Here is a 16058-nt window from a genome sequence, read left to right as displayed (position 1 = left end):
AAGTTATGCCCACTTCACTGAGACTGTATTTAAAACACTTTGCTGGAGATGTCTTTAGAAAATGGCTAATAGAACACTATTTTAATATTCATCACTACTTCGGTGCATATGCAGTAAACGCTAAAAGGAATTCATGTTAATTTTTTTGGACCCAACATCAGAATTGCAAACTGAAATGTATTTTATTGGACAAAACTGTAAATAAGTTGTTGGAACAGAAGTATCCTTCATTTTTTCTGGAATATTTATTTACCAGCACTGTGTTGCATTGGGATCTAAGAGCGTAAGAGAGACTCCTACAAGTTTCAGCAAGCATACCACCTATAAGTGTATATCAAGCTCTCTTTTGAAAATCACTTTGATGAAATGCATATTCATTCTTGTTTCTAAAACAGTTTTGAAAGGAGAAGGGTAATAATATCATTGGATGATGGCTAGTGGTATTATCAATGGACTGTTAATCCAGAGACTAAGGTAATAACTCAGTACCTGGGTTTAACTTCTGCCATGGCAGATGGTAGAATTTGAATTAATCAAAAAATATGGAATTAAAAGTCTAATATTGGCCTTGAAACCATTGTCATTTGTTGGAAAACCTGTTTGGTTCCCTAATACCTTTCAGGGAGGGACACTACTGTCCTTACGTGGTCTGACCTACAGGTGACTCCGGACCCAAAGCAATGTGGTTGACTCTTAACTGTCCTCTGGGAAATTAGGAATGGGCAATAAATGCTAGCAACACCTTCACCCTGTGAATGAATAATAAAAACTGATAGGAGAGTGATGATGCAACTGAACCTAATAAATAAGCCAATAAATTAAAAAGTAGCTAATTGACCTTGGTGAATAACCAAAAACATAGGGTTTTTTTTGGTTCCTTTGCAGTCTTGTAGTTCATCACATTGAGTCCTATGAAGTATAAAGAAGATGGTTTATAATAGACCATTCATATATGGAGGAATTTTACTAAATGGATGGAAGTCTTTGGTTTGGTGTCTGAACTTGTTTTAATTGAAAATAGGTTTTATTACGGTAGAGGAAGTGGGATTCAGATTTCACCTAGAGCCATTTGGGAGTATGGCTTCATTACATGATGAAAGTCCCAAGAGAAAGGTCTTCTAAAATTCTACTATCTGTGTGTTTTTATCCTAGATGATAATATTGAGATGTCATTAATCATAATCTCTACACAAGTTCCTACTCACTCCCTGTGAACACTAAATTATTATTATTAAGAAGTCCTGACACACACAAGTCACATTTCTAACTGTCTTTCAGAAAATGATTGTCGATGGAAGTTCCGTCCACCCCCACGAGGAATTATTGGAATTGATGAGTATTCCTTGTGTTGCCAGTAAGTTTCTGATTACCAGTGTGCCTGATGCAATCATACCCGAATGATGTTAGTAGAACTGTGCTGTCTCACTACATATATAATATAAACAGACAGACTGCTGACGGTATTTAGAAAGTCAGGAAGGATTGATGGAGAGAGAAACAGAATAAACATTTTTGGTCAGTGACCTTTCATAAACTAGGAGTAAGTTAGAAATATTGAGGGTTTTAAGCAAGCACAGAGCCTGGAAGAGGCGAGGGAAGAAAAATAATGGAAATCTGTCATAGGGTGGAAAGGAGAGGTTAAAAGGAATGGTAATGTAAAGTGAAAGCGTGGCGATTAGCTATCATCATGGGTCTGTGGTGTGCTAGGGAATTGATTTCTTGATCCAGATTTCTTTCTTGGAGATGTAATTACCTGAGTTGTACTTTAGAGGAAATTTACTGAACAGATGGAAGTTTTGTGTCTGGTGTCTAAACTTGTTTTCATTGAAAATAGATTTTGTTAAGGGGAAGGAAGTCGGATTCAGATTTTTAAGATGTTGAGAAGTGTATTTCTGAGCAGAACTGCAAGGTAGAACTTTGAACTTAATTAGCCTCAGTGAAGCTTACAAGACTTGTTATTGCATTGATTTCTTGGCTCCTCTCTTTTTCTTTCAAAGAGTGAAATATTGTGATTGGAAATAGAATTCAGGGCTAAGGTTATCGACTGAGATTATTCTATATTTCATAGAATATATAATTCATCAGCTGCTATCACTACCCCTTTAAATCTGCCATCATATTGCTCTCCTTTCTTTAAAAAAACTTGACTTCTGCAAAGCTTGCGGAGTATCACCTTATTTTCAACCTCCCTTTTCTCTCCAAAGTTGCCTTCTGAATATGTGCCTGCCTCTCCTAAACTTCATGCTTGAATCTCTTTAATTAGTTATTCACTTTTTCAACAGGATCAAAACATTTTTTTTCAACAACATAAATTACATCCTGTGTGTCTGTGATCAAAGTAAACTCATTTGTCCTGTCCTCCTCAAATTACTTACAGAATTTGGTATCATTGACAATACCATCCACTTTCAACCCCTCTTTGTCAAGCAGCTGGATCCAATTGCTCTTGCCTTGTTCCAATCTTATTTAATTAATCACATCCACAGAATTTTCCACTGCCAAACAGTTGTCTCTGGTGTTTCCCAAGGAATTATCCATGCACCCTCTGTTTCTTGTCCACTTACTCCCTGCTGTTCCACAGCTTCTAACTCATCTAAAAGTGTTAGCGACTCACCACAGTTCCTCTTGACTGATTCACTGCGTCCAATCAGATGGCTTGATTGGCACAGAATGGTTACAGTGCAGAAGGAGCCCTTGTGTTTGCATTGTTTACTTGAAAGAATAAGTCAGCCTGCCTCACTCTCTTGCCCTTTCCTTGTAATCTCGCACAACTTTTTGTTTCAGGTGCTAACCATTTCTATTTTCAAAACTCCAATTATAGATTCTCAAGTAATACATTCCAGATCTTCACCATGTGTTGTGATTTAAAAAAAAAGACATTTCCTATGTAACTATCATTTTCAAATTTGTGTCAATGGTCGTGTCTACTCTGTTTAGTCATAGAGTCATAGAGATGTACATCATGGAAACAGACTCTTCGGTCCAACCCGTCCATGCCGACCAGATATCCCAACCCAATCTCATCCCAGCTGCCAGCACCCGGCCCATATCCCTCTAAACCCTTCCTATTCATGTACCCATCCAAATGCCTTTTAAATGCTGCAATTGTACCAGCCTCCGCCACATCCTCTGGCAGCTCATTCCATACATGTACCACCCTCTGCGTGAAAAAGTTGCCCCTTAGGTCTCTTTTATATCTTTCCCCTCTCGCCCTAAACCTATGCCCTCTAGTACTGGATTCATTGACCCCAGGGAAAAAAACTTTGTCTATTTATCCTATCCCGGCCCCTCATGATTTTATAAACCTCTATAAGATCACCCCTCAGCCTCCGACGCTCCAGAGAAAAAAGCCCCAGCCTGTTCAGCCTCTCCCTGTAGCTCAAATCCTCCAACCCTGGCAACATCCTTGTAAATCTTTTCAGAACCCTTTCAAGTTTCACAACATCTTTCCGATAGGAAGGAGACCAGAATTGCACGCAATATTCCAATAGTGGCCTAACCAATTTTCTGTACAGCCGCAACATGACCTCCCAACTCCTGTATTGAATACTCTGACCAATAAAGGAAAGCATACCAAATGCCTTCTTCACTATCCTATCTACCTGCGACTCCACTTTCAAGGAGCTATGAGTCTGCACTCCAAGGTCTCTTTGTTCAGCAACACTCCCTAGGATCTTACCATTAAGTGTATAAGTCCTGCTAAGATTTGCTTTCTCAAAATGCAGGACCTCGCATTTATCTGAATTAAACTCCATCTGCCACTTCTCAGCCCATTGGCCCATCTGGTCCAGATCCTGATGTAATCTGAGGTAACCCTCTTCGCTGTCCACTACACCTCCAATTTTGGTGTCATCTGCAAACTTACTAACTGTATTTTGAATACCTGTTTCAAATCTCCTTTTAGCCTTTTCTCTTCTGAAGAAATCAATCCCAGATTCTTCAGTCTATCCCCATAACTCCTTGTAAATCTGTTTTGCACCATTTCAAAAATTTATACCTCTTACTTGAAGTGGGGTGCCCAGAATTGAAAATGCTTCTCCAACTGAGGCCATATAAAAGTTGATTACATCTTCCGTGCTTATGTATTCAATGTCTCTTATTTATAAAACCCAGGATCCCATAAGGATTTTCTAACAATTTGTCAACCTGCCCTGCCACCTTCAGAGATATCCTTGGATCTCTCTGTTCTTGCAGGATGCTGATATGAGCATCTGGCCACTTATCCATGCTAACACTAAAATGGCCAATTTCCACTTCCAATGCATTACCCAACTTAGCCTACACCTAATGCAAAAACTTCGTCCATGTTTTATTGCCTGTGAAGATGATCATTCCAACACATTCCTGACCAGAACAAGGCTGGTATATTAAATCAGGTTGAATCAATTCTTTGCTTGTTTATCTGCAGTGGCACCAAATTAAGCAATACATTGCCTTTAAATTCCTTCTGTTCCATCTTCTTCTTCTTCCCTATGTCTTTAACCTCATTCAGCTCTAAAATGTCATCCCTCCTCTAATTCTGATCTCCTTGAGCATGATGATTTTCAAGTGCTGCACCATTTGTAGATCTGTCTTCAGTTATCGAGGCCCTAAACTTTGAAATTTCCACCTTAAACTCTCCATCATGCTACATTTTATTTCATTTTTAAGACACTTCTTAAAGTCTTTGACTTTGGCCTTGGACATTTACCCTTATATCTCTGGATGTGACTTTGGTGCATGGTCTTGACACTGTGAAATGCCTTGGGACATTTTATTACGTTTGAAGGATATATTATTGTGAGTTACTGTCCTTCTTACATTGTGTGTGCTGTTAATTTTATTTTACCTTAATCCCATGAAATGGACCAATTTAGCCCATTGTTTCTTTGTTTGATCTTATAGAACAGTTTCACCAAACTAATGGAGAATGGGTAAAAAGGGCAAAGGATCAAATTTGGAAAGATACTGTAAATCAAACAGTAGGGTCAAGGCCAAAGAGGAAAATGTTATATAGGGAAATCATAAACAAATCATGACAAGAAGGAATGACAATGTGAATCCAAGAGTCAACTAACAGATAAGACTAGAATCTACAAAGCAAGTAAAAAGATCTGAACTGAAGGCTCTGTGACTGAGTGCATGTAGTATTCAAATCAAACCAAAAGAACTGAAAGTGCAAAGAGAAATGAATAAGTATGATCTGGTGACCGATACAAAGACATAATTGTGGGATGAAATGGATTGGCTACCTGAATCTTGAAGGGCATAGGAATGACAAAGCTTGAAAAATGTGAAGGAGTGGCACTGCTAGTTAGCACAATGTCAAGGAATGAAGTCAATCCCAGAAACCAAGTCGTAGAAATAATTTGTGTGAAAATGCAAGATGATCAAGGAAATAAGTCATTTGTGGGAGTAGTTTAAAAGCCCTCTAAGAGTAACTACACATTTGGATGGAGCAGAAAAGACGAAATAATGAGAGCTTGTCAAAAAGGATTGGCGATAATCATGGGAAATTTTAATCTTAGTATCGGCTGGAAAAGTCAGATGGGTCAAAGATAGTCTAATTGACAAATTTGTGGATTGTTTTTTGGGCAGTTTCTTATAACAGCATGGACTGGAGCCAAGCAGAGAGCAGGTTATCTAGATCTCATATTGTATAATGAGATCAGATTAATTAATGATCTCATAGTGAATGTGCACCCAGGCAGCAGCCACCATAATATATTTGAACTTTCCATTCAACTTGAGGGAGAGAGAAATAGAGCCATAGAGTCATACAGTATAGAAATAAACCCTTCAGTCCAAGTCGTACATCCCTTACCAAAATAGTTCCACTTGCTTGCCTTTGGTCCATATCACTCTAAACCTTTCCTATTAATGTACCTATCCAAATGTCTTTTAAATATTATAACTGTACCTGCATCTACCACTTTGTCTGGCAATGCATTCCGCATATGAAGCACCCTCCAAATGAAAAAGCTACCTCGCAGGTCCCCTTAAAGTCTTTCTGGTCTCATCTTAAAATATGCCCCCTAGTTTTGAACTCCCCCCTCCCTAGGCAAAAGACCTTTGCTATTCACTATATGTATGCTTCTCATGATTGTATAAACCTCTACAAAGTTGCCTCTCAATCTCCTATGCTCCAGTGAAAACCTTTGTTTGTAACTGAAACCCTCCGGTCCTGACAACATCCTGGTAAATCTTTTCTGAACCCTCTCAAATTTAATAATATCCTTCCTAAAGCAGGGCGATCAGAGTTGTACTCCAAAAATGACCTCATCAACATCCTGACAACCTCAACATGATGTCCCAACTCCTATACTCAAAGGTTTGAACAATGAAGGCAAGCGTGCTCAATGCCTTCTTAAACACCTTGTCTACCTGTGATGGAACTTTCAAAGATTAATGTAGCTGAATGCCTACGAAATATGGCAAATGGAGTATAATGTGGGAAAGTATGAAATTGTCCATTTTGATGGGAAGAATAATAAACATGCATATTGTTTAGATGATAGATTACAGAGCTTTGAGATGCAGGAGGATCTGGATTCCTTGTGCTGAATTGCAAATGGTTGGTGTGCAGGTGCAGCAAGTAATTAGTAAGTTAATCAAATGTTTTAATTATTTTATGTAGAATTGGATGCAGATGTAGGAATATTATTCATCAATAATACAGGGCACTGGTGAAACTGCACCTCACATATTATGCAGGGTATTGATCAGCTGATTTAAGGAAAGTTGTATATGCATTACTGGCTGTAAAGGAAGGTTTACCAGGCTTATACTTGGAATGGGGGTTGCCTTATAAGGAAAGCTTTGACAGGCTAGGCTTGTACCACTGGAGTTCACAGGAGGAAGTGGTGATTTTATGAAACATGCCAGATGCTAAAGGGTCTTGATTGGGCAGATCTGAAAATGACACTTCCTCTGATGGGAGAACCTGTTTAAAAGTTAGGTGTTGCCCGTTTAAAACAGTGATGATGCAAAATCTTTTCTCTGAGGATTGAGGATCGGAGCTGCCTTCCTGAAAAGGAGAGAAGTGGACTCCTTGAATATTTTAAAGACAGAGAATGGATGGATTTGTTTTTAAGCAAGGGGATGAAAGGTGATCAAGGGTTGGCAGGAATGCAGATTTGAGGTTACAGTCAAATCAACCATAATCTTATGAATAGCGGAGCAGGCTTGAGGGTTGAATGACCTAACCCTCTTAATTTGCATACATCTTATTCTCTGTCTTAGATATTCTTGTAGCATCCTGACTTTTCTGTCTGCAGTTCTGCATGCTTCAGTCCTATGTTGTCCACTACGGATATGACAATATTATTCCTTCTTGATTTGGAGATGCCAGTATTGGACTGGGGTGTACAAAGTTAAAAATTACACATCACCAGGTTATAGTCCAACAGATTTAATTGGAAGCACACTAGCTTTCGGAGCGTCGTTCCTTCATCAGGTGGTAGTCTTGGAAGTGATCCTGGATGAATGTTATAAATTGTTTGGGTTTTAAAATCTATGAAGCCAGCTCTGATGTCAGAAAAATGTTGATGTTTTAGATAAAATGTTGTTGCAATAGAATAGTGTGCTCTATCAAATCCCTGTACATAGTGCTTTTAATGTAGAAATGTGACATGCCACTTCAGAAAATATGGAGAACAATGCTGCTGATATTGCTTAGAGAATATCATAATAGTATCAAGTATTACAATGCTTATGGATTGGACTTGATGTTTATGTCTGAATTCAACATTTTACTCTGGCCCAGATATTTGGAATGTGGAGCATGCCATTTTGAAGATTTCTGTGTTTTTGCTCATTCTGACTCTGAGTTGCTAGAATGGAGAGAGCGACACGCTTACAGGCAACTTCATTATCAGCAACAAAGGGAGCAACATCAACACGGTGGCAATTATAGTGAAAGATTGATTGAGAAATGGATTAACAGTCCAAGTCCAGAAAGAGTGGTAAGATAAAATGCTTTTGTTTGCGTAGCACTTCTGGTGCAATCTTGCATCATTTTAGGTTGCACACCTCCTTACATGTTGGGCGTGGTGTGTTGCATGCAGTTTTAACAAATGAATCTCTCTACAACTACAACTGTCTGTCCCTGCTTCAATAGATGTTCAATAGATAATCCTCTTAATTTTATTGTTCATACACTCTATATTTTGCATCGATCACATTCTCTGTCTTATATTCTTGTAACATCCTGACTTTTCCAAATGCAGTTCTGCATGCTTCAGTCTTGTGTAGTCCACTGCAAATATGACAATACTATTCCTTCTTGGAAGTGATCTTGGAAGAATGTTATAAATTGTTTGGGTTTTAAGATCTATGAAGCCAGCTCTGATATCAGAAATATGTTGATTTTATAGATAAAATGTTGTTGCAATAGAATAGCATACTATCTTTCAAATCCCTGTACATAGTCCATTTAATGTAGAAAATGTGACATGCCACTTCAGAGAATGTAGATTCAGATATGTAGGTTCAAATGATTGAAATGGCTCTAAGTTGATTAAAAAAATTGAAACAGTCTTTCACAAAGGACGTATTGTCTCATCTCAAAGTGGGTTAGGCAGATTGCACAGTTTCTCTCAGCACTGGTTGGGGAAGAGGTTAGTAACTATGACTGGGGTGCCCCTCATACCTCTGCCCTAATGGGTGGTATGTTGCTTACCTGAGTTTGTAAGCTGTTGACTTTTAATTTATGTAACTCGAGGAGTCTCTGAATACAAATTTTATTTTAATGGCCGTGTACAATTCTTGGACTTGAAGTTTATGCAAAAAGGTTTCCTTGCTTGTCAGACATAAGGCCAACCAAAACAGTTCTCTTGTCTCAATTAACTCCTGTAGTACTCATACCTAAATTTTGTTTATTGCATCATTTTCCTAATCAGATTTAGGTTTGTTTGCTATGTAACTATTTGGTTAGCAGTTTCTGGACTTAATCCAATGTAGTACCTTTTCCTCCTTTTGGTGAATAAGGATTCCAATCACAATAGCTCATATATGATTGCAACTGGGTGGGCTGGGGTTGATAGGCGGTCACCTTACCCGTCATATTTCTACGTTCACAACTAGAATTAGACTTCTTAGCATAAGTTAGCAGGATTGGACATTGTAAACTAAGTGACCTGGATTCAACTCCCACCATGGCAGATGGTTACATCTGAGTTTAGTAAAAATCTGGAATTAAAAGTCTAATGATGACCAAGAAACTATTGTCAATTATTGAGAGAAACCTACTGTCTTAGTCTACTGTATTCACTGCTCACAATGTGATCTCATTTACTTTGGGGAAATGAAGTGGAAACGAGGTGACCACTTTGCAGAACACCTATATTCTGTCCGCATAAAAGATTCTGAGCTTTTGGTTGCTTACCACTTCAACAAATTGTATTCTCTGGTCAAAATCTCTGCCTCAGGCTTGCTGCAGTGCTCCAGCAAAGGTTCGCGCAAGCTGGAAGAACATCATCTCATTTTCTGCTTGGGAACTCTTCAGCCTTTTGGGCTCAATACAATGTTCAATTGCTGGATAAGGTCAGCAAGTCTGGCAGGGAAATCAGAGTTAATGTTTCAGGACAAGTGATCCTTCCTCAAACATTTTAGGGCTTAAGCACCTTTCCCCATGCTTTACTTCACCCCATCACACCAGGTATTGGCATCACATGGGCTGCTGCCACATACTACCCATTGTCAGCTCCTAATAATCCCCATTACCAGCAATTCATTCCCAGACAGACCTTTAGCCACTCCTTTATCTGTCAGATTGTTTTTTTTTCTCTCTCTTTGGGCTCTATCTCCACCTATTGTTTACTCTTTCTTCCCTCCCACACCCTCCCCCCAAAGTAGATATAAGTGGTACAATACCAATGTTAATTATTCCCTTTACACAATATGTACACTCCTATATATGTAGTGCAGCTGCCATCCAGTAGATTGGTATTTATTTTCCCTATTTTGACACAGCTTCATTTTTGTTGAGATTGATGCAGGCTGGGGGGGAGGGGTCACTTTCCATTAAGTGTTGCAAGTTTTCTTCCCAAACTCTCTTGTTAACTATCTATCTGCCCTTCTTGTCTAATGCTAATCTGAGTCTTCCATTTGTTGTTGCTGGAAGTGTTTGCCACTTCAGGGACAATCAAGGATCACTGGTGCAGGTACCATCTTTAAAAGGCCATTGTGCACTGTGCTGGACAGCAACATGTCCAGCCCTTTGGCTGATGACGACTGACAAGTATGTCAAACTGCCTGACTTTCTGTCTGCACCAAACTATTTGGCAAGACAGAAGTCCTGAGAGCCTTTAACCTGCATCTAAGGAGTCAAAACATTGAAATACAAGACAAAAGAGGGATGCTGTGAGCTTCTAGTAGGTGCAAAGTGAGTTTCTGCTCAGACTAAGTGAGCAACCTGAGATGCTCCCTTGTAGACAAACAGGAGGCTGTAAGCGCACAGTCAAGAGTGTGGTGCTGAAGGAGCACAGCAAACCAGGCAGCATCAGGAGGTGGAGAAGTGGAGGTGGCATGGTGGCTCACTGGTTAGCCCTGCTGCCTCACAGAGCCAGGGACCCAGGTTCGATTCCAGCCTCGGGCGATTGTCTGTGTGGAATTTGCACATTCTCTTCGTGTCAGTGTGGGTTTCCTCCAGGTGCTCTGGTTTCTTCCCACAATCCAAAGATGTGCAGGTTAGGTGAATTGGTCATACTAAACTGCCCATAGTGTTCAGGAATGTGTATGTTAGGTACCTTAGGGGTGAATGTAGAGTAATAGGGTAGGGAAATGGGTCTGGGTTGGTTACTCTTTGGAGGGTCTGTGTGGTCTTGTTGTTTCCACACTAGTGATTCTAAACAAAAGTCAATGTTTTGACTATAACCTTTCTTCAGCATGCTGCCTTCTCCAGTCCATGAGCTGGATGCCTGTCCCTGCTTGTAGAATTTCTTGCAGCAGCTTTGCACGCAGTGTGTTCCAAAGTGGAGCAGAAGTGTACTGTATATAGATTAGAGCTCTGCTATAAGGGTGTGAAGAGGTACATGCCGTCCATGGCCATGGGCAGCTGTCCCCAAGACATTGGTGCTGGGTGTCCAAGATGGAAGTCTGGGGGAGTTAGTGGCAAGCTGGATTTTCCAGGTACACGCTCAGACTTAAATGTTGGGAATTCTTGGCATCTAGTTTTTATTTGCTAGGAGGGAGAATGGAATTTTGCATATTAATGAGGTGAGATTAGATAGCAATGAAGTGATATTGAGCAATTATCCGTGTAAACAAGTTTCTTGCTGCTCACTAATGAGAATATCTTCTCAATCCAGGGTTTGGTTGAAAAATGCAATTTATCAATCTTGACATTGAGAAAAGTCTTGCTCATAATTTTTGATATTTTTAATGAGATTTGCCAAAATTTTGCACCATTGCTCATATCATTCAGAACCTTGGGAAGGTTCTGCCCAATGTGTATAGAAATACTTTGCAAGTATGACCGTAACCTTGGTACATCAATTCCTGAAAGATCTTTTCAGGTAACTGAAAGAAAGCATAGCTATTATTGCAATGAACTATTTTTGTGAATGTAAATTTGCTCGCTGAGCTGGAAGGTTTGTGTTCAGATGTTTTGTCTTGTAGTTTTAAAAACCTGTGGTTTTTGTGCGTTTAAAAAAAAATTTCTGTGACTCAGCAAGCACATGCAATGCGTGTTTGATTGAAATCTGATGATCATGGGATTTTTAAGTTCTGGCTATTTTGCATTCCAAAATCAATTTGAGGTTAAGTGCGCCTTTATTTGTAGTGATAACTGAATATTTATTGTGTTGTGTGCCTAAATATTTGTGACTTTCTTCAACAGGTGAGTGGGTCTGTTGAAGGTGTGAGAGTGGAATGTGCTCAGGAATTGAATCAGGTCTCTGACAGCAGAAAGTATGACTTTTCGTGGACATTTGCTTTTACTTGTGATGTAAGTTCAATAAGGGGGCTTTAAAGGAAACTGTATGCAAGTGTGTTAAGTATGAATTGAATATTGTTACAAGTAGCTAAAATCCAGGTGAAGGAATAAAAGCTGATTTGATAAATTAAGGATCTTGGTTAGACCTAGCAATTGAGGGCTACAGTGGCCTTTGTCTTGCTGAGCTTGAAAGCAAAAAATGTTTAGCTTTTAGTCAGTCTTCAGAACTTATGAAAATTGAGCTGTTCACATGAACAGGATATCAGTTTTCCTACTAACAAGGATTATGATTGCAATAATTTGGCATCAAGAATTTAAGCACTACTTGTCATGAACTATCACTGTGCAAAATTCTGTGATTTTTTTTTCTTGGAAGAATTGACTCCTTTCTGCACTACAATTCCACAGACAGCAGAGCCCTGCTGAAAAGTACATGGGTGAACATTAAGCAAGAACGGTTTTCTTTTTATAATTGAGCAACTTGAATGTCCTGTCTAGATTGGTTACTGGTTGAAATACAAAAAGGATAGAAAATGGATCCCATTTTGAATTTCTTTTTTCCCCTCTTTTTATATCATATAGTGTACTTATATTTTGTATGATTTGTAATTGAACACAAAATGTTAAGTGGAAAAATAAAATTGGTTTTGGTGTCAGAGATTTCTACCATAAAGACTTAGGAGTTGTGTTCAGTCCAAGGCTGGAGGAATGCATCATTGTTCCGTTTCCACTACTCCATGGGTCACTTCTTTTCATTTTTCCACAAACTCTTTTTCCAGTTACAAAGAAAACCAATTAAGAATGCTATCTATATTAAGTTTTAGACAAGAAGATCTCTCAACCAAGTTTTTAAATAAATATAATTCCATGTTTCTGATCAAAACCAAACCGATTCAATAAAGATGTAGTCATTGATTAACAATGTGTAATATGCGTATAAATGCTTATCCCTCTAAGTATCCCTAAAACGCGCATGTAAACACTCAGGCACTCTTCAGCAAAAGAGAAAAAAGGTCCCAGAATTTTCTGCAGGTTGGCTTTCAGAAAAAAACATTTTGGTCAATGGGTTATTCTTGAAAACAAAAGGATTAAGCATAAGATGCTCTGGAGTCTGTTGTTGTGGTGTTCTGGCATGTGTGGATACTTCACAGTTTTCCCTGAAGTCTGTAGATACAGCCTGATCAGGAACAAAATTTTGAGATGTTAAGTCAAATGCAGTCTCAAAAAAAATACGTTTCACCGTGAACTGTTGATGAGAATTTCCTTTTCAGGAATAGGAGAAATCAGGTGGGCAGCATCTTCAGAGCAAGCTTTCCTCCAACTTAGCTTGCTGATATTATTGTGTTATATCTCACGGTTAGTATGCTGTGTATCTTTGAGACATGCGTGTTTATCACTGTATTTTAGCATCTAACCTGATGGTATAAAGTTGTCAGAGTCTATCTTAAATAGGTGAAAGTGAAGACTGCAGATGCTGGAGATGAGAGTCGAAGAGTGTGGTGCTAGAAAAGCAGAACTGGTCAGGCAGCATTCGAGGAGCAGGAGAGTTGATGTTTCAAGCATAAGCTTTTCATCAGGAATGAGGGGGTGGCCTAAGGCAGCTAAGAGATAAATGGGAGGGGCGGGGGTGAGGCTGGGGGAACGTAGCTGAGAATGCAATAGGTTGATGACGTTGGGGGTGAAGATGATAGGTCAGAGAGGAGGGTGAAGTGAATAGGTGGGAAGGAAGATGGACAGGTGGGACAAGTCAAGAAGGCATTGTCAAGTTGGAAGGTTAGGTCTGGGAAAAGGCGGAGAGAGGGGAAATGAGGAAACTGGTGAAATGCACATTGATCCCATGTGATTGGTCCCAAAGTGCAAAATGACGCATTCTTCCTCCAGGTGTTGAATGGTAAATGGAGGAGGCCATGGGGTGGTGGGGTTGTTTTGTGCAAATGGGGTTATTTGAAGTAAAACAGGTTGGTGAAAGCATGCAACTCTTTGTAATCGAATAACTAAATATTACCCCAGATGCTATGATATTCCTATTAGAAACTTTGTTTCTATTAGAAGCTGTAATAAACATTTGGTGCAAACTTTCAATACCACGTTACCCATACTTAGTTCTTATGTCTTGGGAGCTAACAAAAGTATTATCACAATGGGTGTAAATACGCTGCTGGAGGTAATGCCCACACCCTGGTGGCAGTTGACATCACAAGCTTTCTTCTACATCAGCTGTTTTTTAGCAGGCTTTCCTTCAATTGAATCTGATAAAAAAGGAACCTCTACAATCCAGTCACTGTTCAAAACAACTACAACAGGCTCTACAGCAAAGCAGCAGCTATCACCAGCAAAACATTCAGTGTCCATAACTGAACTTCTAATGATCTCTTTTAAAGAAACCATTCCAAGTATGACCACAAAACTGGTTCTTTTTATTGACAATCCTTTATGTCTTAAGTTCTACAAAATATTAAATATAACGTATCTTTGTAACAGTTGGGACATAACAAATAAGGTCCAACATTGCTACCATTGGAATGTATAACTACAATTTACAAAAGCTATATTTAGTCTAAATATGGAGCTAAGAATGTTTGGTAGAAATAATTGGCAAGGAGAAGTAAATTTTTTGGATCTAACATGTGTAAGCATGAAATTTTTAAATGTGTTACAAATGAATGTTGTCAAATTCATCATTTTGTTATGCTGTCTTTATTAATTGCTTAAAAACTAGAAGCATTATAAAAAATTGTTTCTTTTTTTAAGACTAGCTTTGATGTTGAAGGTTTCCAAAGAGGATATAAACAATTTTCTGTTCTGTGTGAAGTTGTTGTAACCAAGTCCTTTTTTGTTTTCCAATAGCCTCCACGGTTACTTGATCATGTTGCATTTCTGATTAATGCCAACACACCATGTTTCCACATTGCTTCCATTGCTGCTGGTGACTCAGATAGTCTCCATCCATATTCCATATCGACCAAATGTCAAGAATGGAGTCAACACTTGAGTGGTCAGAATAGGATGGAGGAACGTGTTTACGAAATTGTAGTCAAATTTTCTGTAGAAGTCTTTGGAAACTTTCAGCAAACCATATTTTTTGACTTCGGATCTGAGCCAGTTTTGATGCAGACAGTTTCAGTGTCTACACTGTCAGATCAAGGTATTTAGTTGTTTTTATATTTTGCATTTGTCCAAATAAGGTGAAAGATATTTCTGCAATTGCAGAAAATATAATCATGATGAAACAAGGAAAATTATTAATCAGTAAAGCAGAGCTTGTTTTTTTTAATTGTGAGAAACAATTGAAGATGGTTTTATCGTAATATATATTGTGAAGGTTTTGAATGTCAGCTTCTCAGCGAGATAGAGTGGTAAGAAGCAAAACTATTCCATTGATTTAAATAAATTTCTTTGACAGGTACAGAAGCATTGCTACTGCATCAGCAGCAATCCCTTACAACATCACAACGTTGGGATTCAACGTGCAAGCAAGTGGTTGATTTTCGACCTCAAGAGCAGTCTGATCTTGATCTGACACTACTAGTGACCTATCAAATTCCTGCTGCTGCTGACCAGTTGTTCACCCGGTCAGTTCTGGACAAAGCTTTGAACCGACACAACTATCATTCTCGCTTTCATGACCTTCTTTACATTGAGGAAAATGCACAAAATAAAGAGATAAGCAAGTAAGGGCTTTTTATGTTTGTAGTTTCTGGGAAAGCAGAAGATATATTGCATTTTGGTAAAACAAACAAGGATAGGAGTTATGCAATTAAAAGTAGGGCCTTCGGTAGTGTTATAAAACAGAGATACCTCGGGGTTCAAGTACATAATTCTTTGAAGTTTACGTCACATATAGATATGGTGGTTTAGTAAGTGATTAACACACTTGCCTCCACTTTTCAGACCTTTTTGAGTAAAGAAGATGAGACATTATGTTGAGGTTGAACAGGACTTTGGAGTATAGTGTACAGTTCTGGTTGTCCTGTTATAGGAAAGATATTATTAAGCTAGAGAGGGTTCAGAAGAGACGTACCAGGATATTGTTGGATATGGAGGGTTTGAGTTGTAAGATGTTAGATACCTTTTTCACTGGAACATAGGAGGTTGAGGGGTGACCTTAGAGAGGTTTATAAAACCATGAGGGGTATAGATAAGG

General features: G+C 38.8%; 1 protein-coding gene across 4 annotated transcripts in view; it reads left to right on the top strand.

Annotated features, from left to right (window-relative positions):
* The window catches only part of LOC122560734 (ATP-dependent RNA helicase with zinc finger domain-like), a 569578-nt gene that overhangs the window by 48909 nt on the left and 504611 nt on the right, over positions 1–16058 (top strand). For all 4 annotated transcript variants that reach the window (XM_087997766.1, XM_043711726.2, XM_087997765.1 and 1 more), the window contains 5 exons: positions 1279–1354; positions 7745–7943; positions 11819–11926; positions 14762–15059; positions 15318–15585. In XM_087997766.1, the coding sequence (XP_087853892.1) occupies positions 1279–1354; positions 7745–7943; positions 11819–11926; positions 14762–15059; positions 15318–15585 (949 nt within the window). The remainder of the gene's footprint in view (positions 1–1278; positions 1355–7744; positions 7944–11818; positions 11927–14761; positions 15060–15317; positions 15586–16058) is intronic.

Source organism: Chiloscyllium plagiosum, unplaced genomic scaffold (assembly GCF_037043375.1).
Source record: "Chiloscyllium plagiosum isolate Xiang-an unplaced genomic scaffold, Cpla_swu_hap1 HiC_scaffold_20, whole genome shotgun sequence".
Taxonomy (NCBI): Eukaryota; Metazoa; Chordata; class Chondrichthyes; order Orectolobiformes; family Hemiscylliidae; genus Chiloscyllium; species Chiloscyllium plagiosum.
Note: the sequence above shows the minus strand (reverse complement) of the source record. Positions and strands in the feature narration are given on the sequence as shown.